At 38.9% G+C, this 18,946-nt stretch overlaps 1 protein-coding gene across 1 annotated transcript in view; it reads right to left on the reverse strand.

The window, feature by feature from the left end:
- APPBP2 (amyloid beta precursor protein binding protein 2) overlaps positions 1-16,522 on the reverse strand; it is a 52,723-nt gene extending 36,201 nt beyond the window's left edge. Inside the window, 2 exon segments of the mRNA XM_030295457.1 lie at positions 16,101-16,200; positions 16,202-16,522. Coding sequence (XP_030151317.1) covers positions 16,101-16,200; positions 16,202-16,236 — 135 coding nt within the window. The 5' untranslated portion in view covers positions 16,237-16,522.
- Between the last annotated feature and the right edge of the window lie 2,424 nt (positions 16,523-18,946).

Below are 18,946 nucleotides of genomic sequence, written 5' to 3' on the forward strand. Positions count from 1 at the left end.
GCTCTATCTCACCTCGTGAGTTTTGCACACATATGCTACTGCCTCCACATGAAGCACTAGTACCGTGATTCTTTGCCGGGTTAATCTATAACTCTTCCTAATGGTCTCCACTAATTTGTCACCTTCTCATAGAGACCTGCCCTTTACTCCCCAATCTAAATTCTGTTCCCTGTTATACTTTCTCATGACACACTGTATTTTCCTCCATATCAGCATCAAGACATACATGCACACATTCACTAAACTTGTTCAACATGTCACTCCATTACACTCTACACTCTGTGAGGTAACCACTGTTATCACTATACCCCCAATACCTAGCACATTGCATAGCATACATTCAATGTTTTCTGAATCCATAATCCAAATTGGTAACGATCTACTTTGGATGGAACTCAACCTCAGAAGAAACAAACAAAAAAAATCAAGACACAGTCTCTATTCTGAAGTTTACAGTTAGAGAATCAAATATTTAGTATTGTTATTCTATCATTATTTATTGAAACTGCCCAAATTTAGCTAAAGAATTCAACACTTAGGGAAAAACCCCAGCTTCATACATAGTTACTTATTGTCTCCCAACCACACTGTGAGCACCTTAAAGAGAAACACTGATTAGACATAATCTTATGTCCTTTCTTCATAGTACTCTATACAATAGTGCTCATACAATAAACTCTGAGAACAAATTTCAATGCAAACTTCATACACTAGTGTACCCTAGCGATGAAGAACATAAACTGCCAGTACCTAAATGCGAAAGTCAAGAACAAATTCTAAATAATAGATGCTTAAGTTGATAGACAAAAATAGATGTTTCCTATTAACATCTGATCTTTTACCAAGTACCCTGGCATATTCAGTACATGAAACTCATGGCTTACTGAACCTGTTTTATCTTTGTCATTTTTCACATCAAAGGCAAGAAAACTATAGCTAGAAATATTCTACTTATTTTCTCATTAATAAATATCAGGAACATTTGTGTAAGACACTGTGCTAGGTATCAGGGATATATTAGTGACTATGGTCATCACAGGAATACAAAGTAAGAGTTGTTCTCTGATCTCAAAAAATGTAGAATCTGTCAGAGCAGAAAGATAACGCTCATAGATTATACAATGGAGGTAAACAGAGTGTTTTAGTATCACAAATGAAGTAACTACTCTAAGAAGAATTTCAGCTGAGTTTTGAAGACAAACCGGAGTAAAGCTTCTGGCAATAGGCAGATGACAGCGACACATATGAAAACCTTCCAGCTCTTTCCCAAACAAAAGGAACTGCTGAATAAAGTTATCAGAAAAGAACTTTTGGATAAATAGCTGAGTTTGAAACCAAGAGCAAAAACTTCACAGCTGTCAAAACTCAAAAACAGCTGGGAAGGAAGAAAAACAGAATAGTTTATACCTCTGAGTGGTTGTGGGTAGAGTACAAAACACCAGGTAGGAAGGAGTCCAGACAGCAGATCCTTGTAAGCAAAGGGACTTGGAGCTGAACTACCTGCCTAAACCAGGAATGAAAAAGTCAAGAATATCCACAGCCTTCAAAGTCTGCAGTGAAAAACTGAAACTTCAAACCTAAGACACATAGGACTATGCAGTCCCAATTCATACTACCTAAATGATTTACAGACCCCAAACCCAAAACTTGGTATTAAAAGCTGAAATCTGAAATCAGTGAAACCCATGAAGCCCCCACAGAGACAAAGACTAAAACATCTAGAAGGGATGATGAAAATGTTTTATATCATGATCACTGAAATCCAGGCTACAGGAAAACTATGTACGGTCTGTAAGACAAAGAATTCTCTTTCTTCAACAAATAAACTGCAAAGATAAGAAAACAGATGGAAAGGCCACCTATAGATCAAAAAAGACTTAAGAGAGAGATCAACCAACAGCCAACCTGTAGAACTTATCTAGATCCTGACCCAAATAAGCAAACTGTAAAATTACATACAAATTTCACATTTAAAACTGAAAATCGAATAAAACTGTATATTCAGTAACAGTAAGAAACTACTATTAAATTTTTTAGGGGTTGTAAGAGTAAGGTGGCTACTAAAACATTAGCAGATGAAATTATATGATGCCTAGATTTGCTTCCAAATACTATAGGAAAGGGGGATGTGGTAGAACAGATTTACCAAGACTGGCCAAAAACTGGTAACTGTTAAAGCTGGACAACAGACACACAGAGGTCTTCCATCTACTTTTGTGTTTAAATTTTTTAATAAAAAGTTTTTAAAAAATAATGTCTCCTTTATCTCTAAACAAATGTATCCTTCACCTCTAAAATAAATGAAAGTAACAAATTGTTCTATTTAATACACACGTACTATCTTCACTCATAAGATATATTTACTCGAAAAATTCTCTAATCTCAAAATTCATCTGAAATGTAGCTCTGAAAAAATTCACATTGTAATATAATATTTCCTTTGCTCTTATATTGTATATGATATGTAAATCCTGTACCTGATTACATTGGGGTCTCAGATTATAAATTCTTGGATTAAAGTGTCACAGAAGTATTTTAACATAATACATAATTAAAAGGTAAATGCTTTCTTTTGAAGACAACACTTAAATGTCTTGCTTCTTATTAACATTTTAATTTCTTAGCTGCTCTACCCTCATTGGTTCCATGTCATACTTTTTTAAATTTAATTCAACTGACCAACATGATTATTCTTATCTTGCAGGGCAAATGCTTTGCTTATTGGCAAGTAAGTCCAAGAGGTTAATACACTCATATTATTAAAAAGCACAAGAAACAGTTAACACTCAAATAAGAGGGCAACCCTTTACTAAAGTTTAAATATGCTGTCCACATATGAAGATGCTATTACATCCACATCCATTTAACAAGAAACTAAGAGTTTTTTCCCCAATCATTATGAGGATGAAATCAGGTCTAGTATACAGATTCTCTAACTCTATCCCTCACTTGAGGGGGTCACTTGTGTAATTTACATGAGTATGTTAACGGTGGAAGAGGCTACCATGATATAAATGATCAAAAAATCTGGGTTAGTAGTAATACCTAACAACGATAACCAGCCATATGTAAGTCAATATGTGTCTGTGATCTCTATTATTTGGTAAGAAGTTTCTCAGCTTCTCAAAGCTTCATTACCAATCTGCGGTGAAAATTAGGTCTATCCAGGAGGCAGTAGAAAGACAGCAGTATAGTTCTAAGAAATACATTCTGTCTCTATATGGAAACTCATTCTGTATTGTAGGTAACCAACTTTAAACAATTTGCTTCCTCTGACTTAGAAGAATTACATGTTTTTAGAAAAATTAGAGAATATGGAAAATAATGTATAAAAAGGAAAAACATTCACTCAATTTTACCATCTAGTGAAAATCACTATCAACATAATAGCACATTTCTTTTCAGTCCTTTTTCTTACTGATTTGCAAGAGCCTTGAGTATGTTTCATAAACTTTAATACTCCATTATGTAAATTAAAACCTTTTTCCATTTCACATTTTTTAAAATTTGTATTTAAGAGAGACACAGAGAGCATGCAGGGGAGGGGCAGAGAGAGGGAGAGAGAGAATCCCAAGCAGGTTCCATGCTGTCAGCAGGGAGCCAAATGTGGGGCTCAATCCCACCACCACGGGATCATGACCTGAGCTGAAATCAAGAGTCAGACACCCAACTGAGCTACTAGGCACCCCTTAAATTTCTTTATTCTAATTGCACTAATCAGCACCTCAGAAATCCTGAATATGCAGTATACAGTTCCAGAAAGAAGTTATGAAAAGTCTAAACACTTAAAAAAATAAAAATAAAAATAAAAAAATCTAGGGGTCCCTGGGTGTCTCAGTTGGTTAAGCATCCAACTCTTGCTTTTGGCTCAGGTCATGATCTCACAGTCAGTGGGTCCAAGCCCCACATCAAGCTCTGTACTGACAGTGTGGAGCCTGCCTGGGATTCTCTCTCTCTCCCTCCATCCTGTCCCTCTCCTGTTCGAGTGCACACTCTCTCAAAATAAACAAAAATAAACTTAAAAAAATAAAAACAAAAAAACTGAATGATACTCAACTATATTTCACTTAAGAAAAAAATCAGTCCAGGGCACTTGGGTGGCTCAGTTGGTAAAGTGGCCAACTTCGGCTCAGGCCATGATCTCATAGTTCAAAGGCTGTTTGAGCCCCGTGTTGGGCTCTGTACTGACAGCTCAGAGCCTAGAGCCTGGAGCCTGGAGCCTGGAGCCTGCTTTTGATTCTGTGTCTCCCTCTCTCTCTGCCCCTCCCCTGGTCACCCTCTGTCTCTCTCTCTCAAAAATAAACAAACATTAAAAAAAAAAAAAGAAAGAAAGAAAGAAAGAAAAAAGAAAAAAATCAGTCTGGAGTGCCTGGATGGCTCAGTTGGTAGAGCATGCAACTCTTGATCTTGGGGTTGTAAATTTGAGCCCCATATTGGGTATAGAGATTACTTAAAATCTTAAAAAAAAGAAAAAAAAAAAGGAAGAAGAAGAAGAAAAAGAAAAAATCAGTCTGGCTTCAGTGGCCAAAAGAAACAATAATGGCAACGATACGGATAATAGAAGGTATATTATAGTCCTGATTTTAATCGGAATGCTTTAAGTGTTTCACCACTAAGTATTCCTGTTTATATATATATATATTATCTTTTAAGTATGTTTATAATGTCAATCTGTATTTCCTATTAAAAGTTTAAAGGGAGAGACGTTTAGGTTTTTATATTATGATGATAGTTCCCTGTCTTATTAATATGCTGAATTATATTAATAGACACACTGATTTGTATTTGTTATTATTTAGAAATTCTGCCTCATGAATCACAAGTGAGGTTCTCAAGAGATCTTCTTTTTGTTGCTACTTTAGGTTTAGGTATCAGTGTTACGTTGACCTGTTTTGTTTTGTTTTTGAGGGAGGGGAAGAGGCAGAGGAAGAGAGAGAATCTCAAGCAGGCTCCAGGTCCAGCACAGGGCCCAACTCGGGCTGGATCCCATGATTGTGAGATCATGACCTGAGCTGAAATCAAGACTTGGACGCTCACTGACTCAGCCACCCAGGCACCCTACGTTGACCTCTTTTCCTTTTTTTTTAATTGGAAAGAATTAGGTTGGTCTGAAACAGGTTAAGTTCCAGTAGCATCAATTCTTCTCTGAATACACTCAAGAAAGTTCCTGAAGTCAGTGGTAGTTGTTTGCTTGCTGAGGGAGAAGGCAGATGTACAAAGGGAGAAATATAATTGTTCAACTTTTTTTTTTTAATTGTTCAACTTTTTAAAATGGTTTTTAGTCTATTAACTTCTTTGGTCATTTATATTTTCCTAGAAACATAATTTCAGTAAGGTTTTCAGGCAGATTAGCATAGAATTGTACACACTCTCCTACAACTAAAGAAGCCATTCTACAATTTAAAAAGCTACTTTCCTCTTTCCAGTGTATCTGTGTGGTTTTATTATTTTCTTTCTTATTCTTAATTTTGAAAATGAGAGCTTTCACTCATATTTCTTGATTTGGCTAGCTACTGAATCAACTATGTAATTAATTAGTTGAATTATTTTTTTGTATTAAACTACATGGACTTAGTTCTCATTCACACTGACAAATATTTGAGTTTTTAGGCTATTTTCCTCTTAGGACGATTTCACATTCAGATATCCTATCTTAAAAATTCAATTTTTAACTCAACTGAGACTGGGTGGCTCAGCTGGTTAAGCATCCAACTCTTCATTTAGGCTCAGGTCATGACCTCACAGTTTGTGAGTTCGAGCCTCATGTCAGCCTCCACAATGCCAGTGTGAAGGCTGCTTGGGATTCTCTGTTTCTCCTTCTCTCTCTGCCCCTCTCCTGCTCGTGCACATACACACACTCTCTCCCTCTCAAAATAAATAAAACTTAAAAAAATTCAATTTTACTTATTTTATGTATCAAAATAATACATGGTCATAAAAATCCAAGTATTAAAATAAAACAGAAAGGATGTGCAAAGTAAAAAGCAACTGCAATCCTATCCCTTGAATAAATACAATTAAAACTTTGTGTTTCTCTAGATTCTCTATTTCAACGCACATAGAAACATACACATATATTCTTCTACTTTAAAACACACGCACGTGTGCACGCACACACCCCTGGGTGGCTCAGTTAGTTAAGTGTCTTGACTCTTGGTTTCAGCTCAGGTCACGAGCTCATGGTTGGTGGGATCGAGTCCCATGTCAGGTTCTTCGTTGACAGTGCACAATCTGCTTGGGATTCTCTCTCCCTCTCTCTCTGCCCCTCCCCCACACTTGCTCGCTCTCTCAAAATAAATAAATAAGCATTTTTAAAAAAAAACACACAGGGGCGCCTGGGTGGCGCAGTCGGTTAAGCGTCCGACTTCAGCCAGGTCACGATCTTGCGGTCCGTGAGTTCAAGCCCCGCGTCAGGCTCTGGGCTGATGGCTCAGAGCCTGGAGCCTGTTTCCGATTCTGTGTCTCCCTCTCTCTCTGCCCCTCCCCCGTTCATGCTCTGTCTCTCTCTGTCCCAAAAATAAATAAACGTTGAAAAAAAAATTAAAAAAAAAAATAAAAAAAATAAAAAAAACACACAAACAGGATTATGTTATTCATACTACTTTATAAATAGCTTCTTATTCTCCCCACTTGATGTGCTCTGGCATCTCTACCTCAGTATATACAGCCTCCTCATGCTTTATAACTGCAGTATTATATTCTGTTCCTGTTTGATTAGCATTTAGTTTGTTTCCAATTTTTGCCATCATAAACAACATTGTACTGAACATCCCTAAATGGAACTTTCCCACATTCACAAGCAATCCTGTAGGATTAAAATCTGTAAATGGTATTGTGGTTAAAGGGTATGAATGATTTCAATCTTTAAGTTTGACAATCTGATAAAGACGGATGTTATTTTTTAAAAACCTTTTTACTGAAGCATAACAGAGTGTACAACTCATATTTAAATGTAACAATAAATTTTCACAAAGTGAACACACATGTAAACCAACATCTACATCACAGAGTATTATCAGAATTCCAGGCACCTCCCTTTGTGACCCTGTGTAATCAATACCCTCCAAAGACTAAAAAAGAAAAAAAAAAAAAAAAAAGATCCTCTCCTGACTTCCAACACTTTTGATTAATTTTGATCGTTTTTGAACATTAAATAAATGGAAAAATACACAATATACCCACAGTTTCCAAACTGCACCAAGGGTGCCTGGGGACTGCAAGTTATTTTAAATTTGAGAGAAACGATATTCAACATCTGTATTACACCATGCCAACTACTAGATTGCTATATTCTTTTCAGTGATGTCTAATCTTTGTTAATAAGTTGCCATTTTCAGTGGTTGCTATAATAATAAGTAATGTGTAAAAATCAACATGGAACAGAAAATGAGGGTGGTGGGTGTCCAATCTGATTCCAAGATTTGAGAAGTTGTACAGTGCTGAAAGTATACATCCCATTACTAATTGTGGTTATTTAAAAATGAAGTAAAAGTACTAATTTTTTTTCAATTTTTGTGCATTATTTTAATGGCTCTTAACTTGTTGGGACGTAAGTATTACTAAGTTGTTCATATCTACTACTTAATAAACAGAACAGTTTAGGTATTTCTTTTGGCCCACAAGTGCCAGGAACCAAGTACCATGAAGGGAGAAAGTCTGGGAGCCTCTGGTGTATATTCCTGTCACTGGTTTCTTACAGTATCACTTGTAAGATTCATTCATATTGTGTCAAACAGCTGCAATTCGTTCATTTTCATAGCATAATATTCCACTACATGACTATTCCACTACTTACTAATTCTACTGATGGTGTGTGTGAATTTTAAAAATTTAAATTCCAGTTAACATACAGTGTTATATTAGTTTCAATGTACAATATGGTGATTCAACAACTCTATATGTTATGTAGTGCTCATCACAATGAGTGTACTCGATTCCCTTCACCTATTTTAACTACCCCCCCACACACCCATCTCCCCTCTGGTAACCATCAGTTTGTTTTCTATATTTAAGACTCTCTTTTTTCTTTGTTCACTGTGAATGTTCTTAAGTGTACATTTCTTGAAGTGGAATTGCTGTGTTCCAGAGTATGTATATGCTCAGTTTTAGCAGACAGGCTAGTTTTCCAAGATAGTTCATCAATTTACACTCCCAGTAACAATGTTTGAGAGTTCTGATTGCTCCATGTCCTAACATTGTTTTGTTTTGCTTCATTTAGTCATTCTGAAGAATGTACACTACCACAGCAATTTCCCAAAATGAGGCTGAGCCCCTTTCATGCAATCATGATTGCTTTCCAAACACTTGCTTGGTCCTTTGAATATTGGTCTTTTTAGGTGCCTATTCAAGTTCTTTTCCCATTAAAAAAAAGGGGGTGTATTAATATTAGATGCAGGATGAGTCTTTGATCAGGCATATGTCCTTCAAGCATCTTCTCCCACTTCTCCCACTCTGTGCTTGGTTCTTCATGATCTTAGTGGTATCTTTTAATGAATGCATGGTCTTAATCTTAACATAATCCAATTTATGAAATTATCCTGATGTTTGGGCCATTTTGTAAATATATCTTTGTTGACATAGTGAGAATTGTTTTCCAAATTTAGGTCAGCAAACCATCCAAAAATGATCACTGCATATGGTGGTAAGGTAAAATCATGATACTTTTCCTCCTATATGGATATCTAATTGACCAGCACCATTTATTTGACTTTCCTTTCCCCACTGTACCACCGTGTTACTTTTATCATAAATCATGTGACAGTATACATATCAGTCTGTTTCTGGACTGTTTTATTCCATCAATCTATTTGTCTATCCATGTGCCAATGCCACATTAATCTTAATTGCTACAGCTTGATACTTGGTAGTGTAAGTCCTCCAGATTTTTTTTCTTGTTCCTCGTGATTGCTTTGGCTTGATTCTGCATTTCAGTTGAGCATCTTTTGATGTCTACTGGCCATTCATATCTTCCTCTTTTATGAGCTGGCTGTTCAGGTGTTCTGGAAATGAGTTGGTTATTCTTCACATACTGATTAGTATTACATCTTTCTCAATTAGAAAATACACCCCTTATAAACATTAAAAAGAAAAAAACAGGAGGGGGCACGGCACCTACGTGGCTCAGTCAGTTAAGCACCCAAACTCTTGATTTCGGTTCAGGTCATGATCTCACAGTTTGTGGGTTTGAGCCCTGCATCAGGCTCTGTTATGACAGTGCTTGGGATTCCCTGTCTCCCTCTCTCTCTCTGCCCCTACCATACTGCTTAAGCTATCTCTTGCTCTCTCAAAAATAAATAAACATTAAAAAAAAAAAGAAGAAAAAATATAACCCATGGTTATATACAACCCAGTCAAATGCTGTCATTTCCATAGTCTTTAAAAAAAATGCTTACATTTTTTCCCCTACTTTTTTAATGTACTTAGAAGTACTGATTTTTTTCCTTCTAGGTTCTGGTTTCACACTTAGAAAAGCCTTCTTCACGCCAAGATGGCATCACAGTGTTGGCAAAATGAGTAACGTAGGACTTCGTCTTTTACGTTACGTATTTTTATAATGTTTGACTTTTTAAATTTATTTTTATTTTTTTTATGTTTATTTTCAGAGAGAGAGAGAGCGCACATGCGAGTGAGATGAGGGGCAGAAAGAGAGGGAGAGAATCACTTGGGGCTCAATCCCACAAACCTTGAGATCATGACCTGAGCTGAAATCAAGAATCGAATGTTTAACTGACTGAGCCAGCCGGTGCCCCTATAATGTTTGACATTCTTTACATTTGTAAAGCACCTTAATAATTTCTTCAAAGAAGAAATTTCAGTCATTTCCCACAACAGAATAATGGCCCAATAATTTATTCTGATACTTATATGATTTCATTTGCCATACTTAAATCTTTAATACACCTGGAAGTCATTTTAATATATAGTGCGAATATATTCCCCCAAACAGCCAGCTGCCCAAGGTATTTTATTTTCCCCAATTAAGGCACCTGGGTGGCTCAGTTGGTTGAGCGTCCGACTTCGGCTCAGGTCATGATCTCACGATCCGTGAGTTCGAGCCCCGCGTTGGGCTCTGTGCTGACAGCTCAGAGCCTGGAGCCTGCTTCCGATTCTGTGTCTCCCTCTCTTTCTGACCCTCCCCCGTTCACGCCCTGTCTCGCTCTGTCTCAAAAATATTTTCCCCAATTAAAATACAGCACTGTTGGGGCACCTGGGTGTTTCAGTTAGTTAAGTGCAGCTCAGAGCCTGGAGTCTGCTCCAGATTCTGTGTCTCCCTCTCTCTCTGCCCCTTCCTTGCTCGCTCGCAGGCATGCTCTCTCTCTCAAAAGTAAATAAAGTATTAAAATATAGCATTGTCTCTGGGGTGCCTGCCTGGGTGGTTCAATCAGTTAAATGTCCAACTCTTGATTTCGGCTCAGGTCATGATCTCATGGTTTGTGAGTTCAAGCTCTGAGTCAGGTTCTGTTTTGACAGTATGTAGCCTGCTCGGGATTCTCTCTCTTCTTCTCTCTCTGTCCCTCTCTGCTCGCTCTCTCTCTCCCAAAATAAACTTTAAAAAATTAAAATATAGCATTGTCTCTTTACTTAATCATTTAACAAATTCTTTTTAAAATTTTGTTTTAATGTTTAATTTTGAGAGAGTGTGTGTGTGTGCACACGCGTGTAAGCAGGAAGTGGGAAGGGGCAGAGAGAGAGGGACATACAGCATCTGAAGTAGGCTCCAGGCTCTGAGCTGTCAGCACAGAGCCCGACGCAGGGCTTGAACCCACAAACTATGAGATCATGACCTGAGCTGAAGTCAGCCACTTAACCAACTGAGCCACCCAGGCGCCCCGTATCATTTAACAAATTCTTAAATGTGCTTTCACTTCTATTTAGACTGCCTACTATGTTCTATGAATCAATTTATCTCTCTGCTGTTTTTGGGCCAATGCTACACAATTTTAAAATATGCAGCTTTCTAAGGCGCCTGAGTGATTCAGTTGGTTAAGCATCTGACTCTTGATTTCGGCTCAGGTCATGATCTCAGGATCAAGGGATGGAGCCCCACGTCAGGCTCTGTGCTAGGCATGGCAGCTTACTTGAGATTCTCTTCCTCTCCCTTCCCCTGCTTTTGTGTGCACACGCGCGCGCGCACACACACACTCTCTCTCAAATAAATAAAATATGTAGCTTTCTAATGCACTGGACTACATTATAATGCATATGTCTCCTAAATATTGTGCATCTTGGAAATTTCTTTGACTCCTTTATTCTCATGTAAGCAATTTCTCCAGATGAACTTCATATTTAGTCACTTTCCTGCACTGGTAAAGTTTTGAGCATCTGATTCATATATCAGATGAATTCACAGCTTAAATTGAGATGAGCTGACATTATAACATATTACCTTACCATCCAGAGATACATGGTATGTTGGGCTATTTATGTTCTTTATGCCCTTCCCCCATAAAGTTTTTAGCTCTCAATTTATTAATCTGAAGAGCTCATTATATGAAAAGATTATTAATTCTTTGGCTGTCAAATATGTTGCAAGATTTTTTTTTTCAATTTGTTACCAGCCAATTTTAAAAGAGTACCAAGGATATTAGTTGAGGCTTTATATAGCTATACAACAGAAATATACATAGAAAAAGAAAAAATTGACTCTAATACCAAGTAAAGGCATTAATTTGTATGGTTTTCTGCATGAGACAAAGCCAAAATCATTGAAGTTAAGACTAAAAATAATAAATTGGGCCACCTGGGTGGCTCAGTTATGCATCTGACTTTGGCTCAGGTTGTGATCTTGCCATTGGTGAGTTCAAGCCTTCCATCAGGCTCTCTGCTGTCAGCCCAGCCTTCTTCGGATCCTCTGTCCCCACCTCCTCAGCCTCTCCCCTGCTTATACGCTCTCTTTCTCTCTCTCAAAAATAAACAAACTTAAAAAAAAACTAAAAATAATAAATAGAACACACTGGGGTGTCTGGGTGTCTCAACCAGTTGAGCATCAGACTCTTAATTTCAGCTCAGGTCATGATCCCAGGGTCATGGGATTGAACCCTGTGTCAGGACTTCATGCTCTGTGGAGTCTGCTTAAGATTCTCTGTCTCTCTGTCTCTCCCCCTCCCCCTTCAGCATGCTCTCTCTCAAATTAAAAAACAACAAAAAAAATTATGGGCACCTGGGTGACTCAGTTGGTTAGGCGTCTCACTGTGGCTCAGGTCATGATCTCACAGTTTGTGAGTTCGAGCCCCCGCATTGGGCTCTGTGCTGACAGCTTGGAGCCTGGAGCCTGCTTCGGATTCTGTGTCTCCCTCTCTCTCTGCTCCTCCCCCACTCATGCTGTCTCTCTCTGTCTCTCAAAAATAAAATAAAAAAAACTTTTTTTAAATTAAAAAAAATTAAAAATAAATAAACAGAACACATTACTGAAACACCTCACCTAGCCAAAACTTAACTCTATGGCCAATTTTGTAATTGGAATAGGACACAAAACAGACCAGTCAGCAGTTAAAAAGATCCTAAACTTCATTCTTTAAAAACCCAGCCCTTCACTCTATATTTGCTTTCACTCGGTACACAGCTTTACAATTCCTTCTATTTATCTTTCCATTTCTATACCTAAATGGTTGAGCACTCCTGGTTAAAAGCTATACAGATTCAAAGACATTATTTTACAACATATGGATTTTTATTGAACCATCTATACCACCTGTGACTTTTTAAAATTTTTATTTTTTTCCACCTGTCACTTTAAAAAAATATATTTTCTAATGTTTATTTATTTTTGAGACAGAGGGAGACAGGGCATGAGCAGGGGGAGGGGCAGAGAGAGAGGGAGATACAGAATCTGAAGCGGCTTCAGGCTCAGAGCTGTCAGCACAGAGCCCGATGTGGGGCTCAAACTCACCAACTACGAGGTCATGACCTGAGATGAAATCAGAAGCTTAACCGACTGAGCCACCCAGGCGCTCCTCCACCTGTCACTTTTTAAAACAAATTGTTAATAAACTTCCCTTCCCATATACATCAACAGCCACTTCCAACTTCGGTTTAGCTTCCCTACATAGAAACCACACCACTCCTATCCCTTACTCTCAGCAGATGATCTTACCTCCTTATTCAGGATAACCATTCTTTGCAAACTTAGCTATGCTGACACCTGAAGTCCCTAACTTGTTCCATTTGATCTTAGAGAAAAAAGTACTCTTTCTCCAACTACAATTTAAGACCCATACCTTAATTTACACATGGTGAAGGAAGAGGCAAGACTCATTAATTAATTCTCTTGTTCCAGGTCTCCACTCCATAATTCATTTCCCACCTAACTTATACAATTAAACTCTCATTCCATTTTCAGCCAATAAATTCAGCCAATGTATTCTAATGTCGTCCATGCTTTAAAAAAAAATCCTGGGGTGCTTGGGTGGCTCAGTCGGTTGGGCTTCCAACTTTGGCTCAGGTCATGATCTCGCGGTCCATGAGTTTGAGCCCTGCATCGGGCTCTGTGCTGAGAGCCCAGAGCCTGGAGCCTGCTTCAGAGTCTGTGTCTCCCTCTCTCTCTGCCCCTCCCCTGCTCATACTATGTCTCTCTCTCTCTCAAAAGTAAGTAAACATTAAAAAAAAAAAAAAATCCCTTCACACTTTACCCTTTCTACATATCAACATATTTCTCCCTTCCTTTCCTTAGGGAAAAGTCAGCATGCCTACTTCACCTTCCATTCATTCCATTACCCCATCTCCTAAAGCTTTATGACTGTGCCTTTGCCTGAAGCTACTCACAAAAATTAACTGTGACACTGGACTACAACAATCAAGAGGAACTGGGTATTTTTTTGGTTCCACAAATACTATGATTTTGTCTATAACTATGCCTATTGATGGAAGTTGGGACTGCTGAAGGAATCTGATTATGAATTTCTCCTTGGCTCTAAATTGGATAAAATTGGAAACTATAAGCAATCTCTTAAAATGCTCAAAAACTGGGCAAGGGGTATCTTATATTTATATGCATTAAAATGCTTAAAAAGCATTTTATATTTATGTACCAAACGGTGTTTTAAAGCAAGAAAAGTTCCTTATATTTCTATCAAAGATTCAAGTCCAGGGAATTAGTTCTATAAACGTCTTTCATGAAATAATCGATTACCTCAAAATGCAAAATCTTCTCGAGCAAGAAGGCAGGATAGGTAGGAACTAAATACTAAATATTAGACCTTGATTAAATTACTTAACTTTCTCACCCTTAATACAGGGTTATACCTTACTCTACAGTTTAACTGTGAGGATTAAACAAGACGTGTAAAAGCACTTAGCACAGTTCCAGGAACACATTAAATACCTTCCTTCACTTTAGCGCAATGCCATACTCCAAGATACATACAACTATTTAGAAGTAAAAGTGTACCAAAAAGAAACAATATTAAAACTTTGTGAACTATTTGAAACAGAAAATGTGGCGAAAGCACCATCTGTATACCATTAGTATATTATTATACTAATAATAATCTTCAAATGAAAGGCTTCAAGTAGAAGCACAAGTTACTAAAAGATGTTCAAGTATTTTGAGGGAATTCAACTACTAAACGTACTTAGCTTGAATTTCCAATGTTCTCCTCTACGGAGTGTAAAAGATTACATAAAATTTAATAAAACGGACAGAGTAAGCATACACACAAAGCTGTAGTTTCCCAGGTTGAGAAAGACAAATCTAAACTCACCCTTCCTTGGGAGGAATGGATCTCAAATATACAACGTTTCCTTAGATATACACAAAAGCAAATCAATGTATCAAAGGGATTTGAATGAATGGAGGCTTTCTTTACTTTAGGGGCCCAAATAATAAAATGAATAACCAAAACAAATCCTCTCCAAATATTTATGGGGGGAAAAAACATTTTAATTATTAGAATTCGTGTAAAGCAGCTGGCTTGAGTAGAATGTAGCAAGTCAGTTGCTTTCTGAAAAAATATTGTGGGGTGGAGAAGGTGGGCAATCTTCCCAATAAAACAACTGCCATAAAACCCCATACATACATAAGAATATACACATCTGTTAAATATCAATTTACACTGTTCTGCCAACTTAGTAATCAAGAGGAAGTATTTAAGATCTAAAAAATAAGTCATATTCCACTTCTGGTCACATTTTGCACGGGTGGCTACTGGCAAGTAGGGGTTATCTACGCAGATTCAAGGCAGTGAGGACTGAATAATAAATCCACTGTTCACTTTCAAATGTAGGGGGAGAGGAAAAGGGAGGCTCCGAGTCCGTAAAGTATCTCCTCCCTCTCTAAACACTGCAAAAACTGTCCAAGTCTAAGACATTTACCCCTGAAACTCCTTGGAGAGTGACTTGGGAGACTTTTTGTTCAGATTTCTGAGGGGGAGCTATTTAGGAATGCGGCAAGATTGCAACTTTCAAATACATGAACGTAACTTTAGAATTTAAGTATTTTTTCTTTCAGGAAAGATTTCCCCCCTTTCCTTTCAAATAGTTTACCACCACTCACATATTAACAAAATCTCCAGTTCAACCCCAAGTATAAACAAAAACCAAAGTTTAAAAAAAAATGCCAATAAAGCAGACAACTACTTCTACTAATTCCTCATCTCCCTCTCAATTAGGAACGAAGAACACGAAAGGCGAAACGAACACGAAGCAGAAAAAAAAATGCTTGGCAAGAGGAGAAAGTAAGTAGGAAGGAGGGATAAGAGCAGAGCAAAAAGTTCAGCTGATGCTGACACTTAATATGGGTAAAAAGGGAGAAAATATTCTGAAGACACAGGTGAGAAGTAAAGAACTGAGTGGGACAGGGGAGCAATAGAGGAAGTCCAAGCAAAAGGCCTATGGGGGTGGGGGGCACAGTGTTGGAGGGAACACCAAAATACGCGGAAAGATTCATTAGGAAGAGATACCAATCGAGGCCCAAGAACTTGAGAGACAGAGGATATGGAGACAGAGTATTCCTATCCTGGCAACCACGAGACCGCGCCAGATGTCTGGGGAGGCGATCCTGCTACGAGGGGTGAGGGGTTAACTGTGGGGGCTCGCAGACGTGGAAGGGGGTGCGGCCCTAGGGGTTGCAGCAGGGGAGCGGAGAGCAGGCCTACGGTGCGTACCTTGTAGTAAACATCGAATTGGATGTTCTCGGGCAAGGAGCGGATGTCTCGGCGGGAACGGATGTAGTTGTCCACGACAGCGGAGATGGCGGTGTTATACAGTCTCTGGGATCCACTCTAGTTCCACGGCCGCCATCTTCCTTCCCTCCTCCTCCGCCTCCTCCGCCTCCTCCTCCCGAAGGCCCCCGCCTCCCTCCGTAGCGAACTCCTCTGCGGCCCCGGAGGATTCGGACGGGCGGCGGCAGCCACGCGGGCACACGGCAGAAGCGCACGGCCACCCTGGCTCCTTCGGGGCGAGCTGTAGGGCAGCAGCGGCGCACCCAGGCCCGGGAAAACAGCGGCGCACGGGTAGAGGGAGAGCCAAGCCCAGGCCTCACATTCCGGGTTTGAGAGAAACCCGGGTTCCGTCCCAGCACCGAGCTCTGCAGGGGCGGGGCTGCGTGTGCGGCGTCATGACGTCAGCGCACGCTGACGCGCCGGAGGGAAGGAATGCGGCAGGCGGAAAACTTGGGAAGAAAAGAGTGGTGGTTCTTTTCGCAGAGAACGCACTTTCCGAAGGGGCCGCAATTGGGTGGGTGGGGGTGGACTTTTTACACTAAGACGAGTAACGCTCTAGCGTTCCCCATTACACGGGAGCGTCAGTCGTGCCACGGGAGTTCCTAGGCATGGACTGTATCGCGGCTCAGGTAAAAGTTTGGATCCTTCACAAAAGTGCACCGTATCTGCACACTGAAAATTAGGCATTCAGGGAATTCATATGGGTCTCAACACCCTTCTTTAGATTCGGGTCCTTAAGCCAACTTACGAACCTTCGGTCCAGGAACTAAGAGTCGGCATAGGTCATTGTATAACTAACCACTTGCATTTTTGAACTTTTTACAATATTTTCTTTTTCCAAAGAAAACTTACAAACAAAAAATAAGAAGAAAACTCCTGCTGTAGAAGAATTTGGTAGGAAGGTTAGCCTGATTATGGAATTACAAATAGTGGCGAGAGAAAAAGGGCTAATTGCTGGCTGTGTCAGGGGTCAATGGTGAGATAGAAATCAAGATTTCAATTTTCTCCCATAATTCTAGTCCCAGCCTCAGGGGATTGTTGAATAATTGAGAAAACTTGTTTCAGCTCCCTTCCTTACTCAGCCTGAACATCTGCTATTTATGTAACTTAATTTTCCAAGTCGGCCATCTCAACTTTATGCAATATCTTTCTGCTCTAGGAATTTAACAAGGAAGTTACTGGCCGTAATTGATGACACTGTTTCATAGTCACTTTATAACAATGCAAAACTTGGAGACAATAATGATAATATGTCCTGACATTTAGAGCTAAAGGAATTGGAAGTGGTCCTTGGAGTTCACCTTGGTATTTTTATGTTAAATGTCTAAATAATTTGGCAAAAAAGAAACACAGTTCTTTTCTCAGTCTATACCAGTTCTATAATCCATGAATCTAGGAAATCTCTGGTTGGCCTTAAGGTAGGGTTGCAGACTGAGCAAGTAGAAAAAATATATAAATGCCCAGTTACATTTTAATTTCAGATAAACAATGAATGGCTTTTAATATAAGTATGTTGTGTACAGTAGTTTTACGCACCCATTTCAAGTCACTGTAGCACATAAGTTTCTTCCAACAAATTCTGCATCAGGAGTTCTTAGATCTTTTGAGGCTGTTTGGACCTTTTTCAACAAAAATGTATAATTATCCGTATATTATCCATGCAAATGTTGCATGGGACATACTTATACTAAAAAATTATTCATTGTTCACCTGAAATTCACATTCGAATAGGCATCTGTATTTTATCCAGCAATCTTACCTCAAGAGATCCATGAATGCCTTGAAATTGAATGCAGATGTTCTAGGAAATTTTGACTGAATCAAGACCTGGGCTCAAGTCCTATAAAAAGATTGAGCTGTGTCAGACACATTTATTGATTGCTATATGGACCTTAGATGCTGCTGGGCAGAGTTAGACATCAAAAATGTGTATAGACAGAGGGGTCTCAATGGACAAACAGGCCTCTTGATCCCTTCTTCATTGTTTTAAGATTGAAAGTTATTAAAATGTGTTTGATGGACTGGGAAGCCCTGACCAAGGGTGACAGATTGCCTGAAAGGACAGGACCCCCAAGAAACAATTCAACATGAGGGTTGGAGGAATCGGGACCAATAGCTGGCATCTGTACAAAGGACTAAGCATCAAAGGGGAGCATTGACTCCAGAACTAGACCCATCTGCAGGTTTGGGCCCTCAAGAACTGGCTTAACAAAGAAACCAGTGGAAACTAGGCTATTTTTCTTGTACACTACCATCAACTGAGGGAAGAATGGTTTTCCCTTGTGCCTAGGAAATTAATGAGTCCCAGCAGAACTTGGATTTGAACTCAATAATTATATAAATAATGTCTTGCCATATATTGTACAATAGCATAGCATCTGAGTTTTCAGTGGTCAGGGCCAGATCATAAAGGGGTTTATATGTAATGCTAATGGACTGGGACTTTATCTTAGAGATAATAGGAAATCCTTAAAGGATTGTAAACAGGGAAGTAAAAGGATCAGATTTATGTGTCAGAAAGAAGACAGAAATCATCTATGATGGAAGAGCCAGAAGGTCCAGAATCATGCACTCTTAGCTATAGGAGGGTAGAATACAGAAGAGGCCTACTAAATTGTCATGACCACCTATACATTTGATGGACAGATGTCCCTTTTATCACGAAGTTACCTCTACAGTGCACCAAATCCTCTTTAAGCCTTGGTAGCCTCAAATTTGGCAGAAGTCTTTCTAGCATACAAAGCTATATGAGGCATGAACCTGGTCCAAAAAGAATCCTAAGAGGCAAT

The sequence above is a fragment of the Lynx canadensis genome, chromosome E1 (genome assembly GCF_007474595.2).
Source record: "Lynx canadensis isolate LIC74 chromosome E1, mLynCan4.pri.v2, whole genome shotgun sequence".
NCBI lineage: Eukaryota > Metazoa > Chordata > Mammalia > Carnivora > Felidae > Lynx > Lynx canadensis.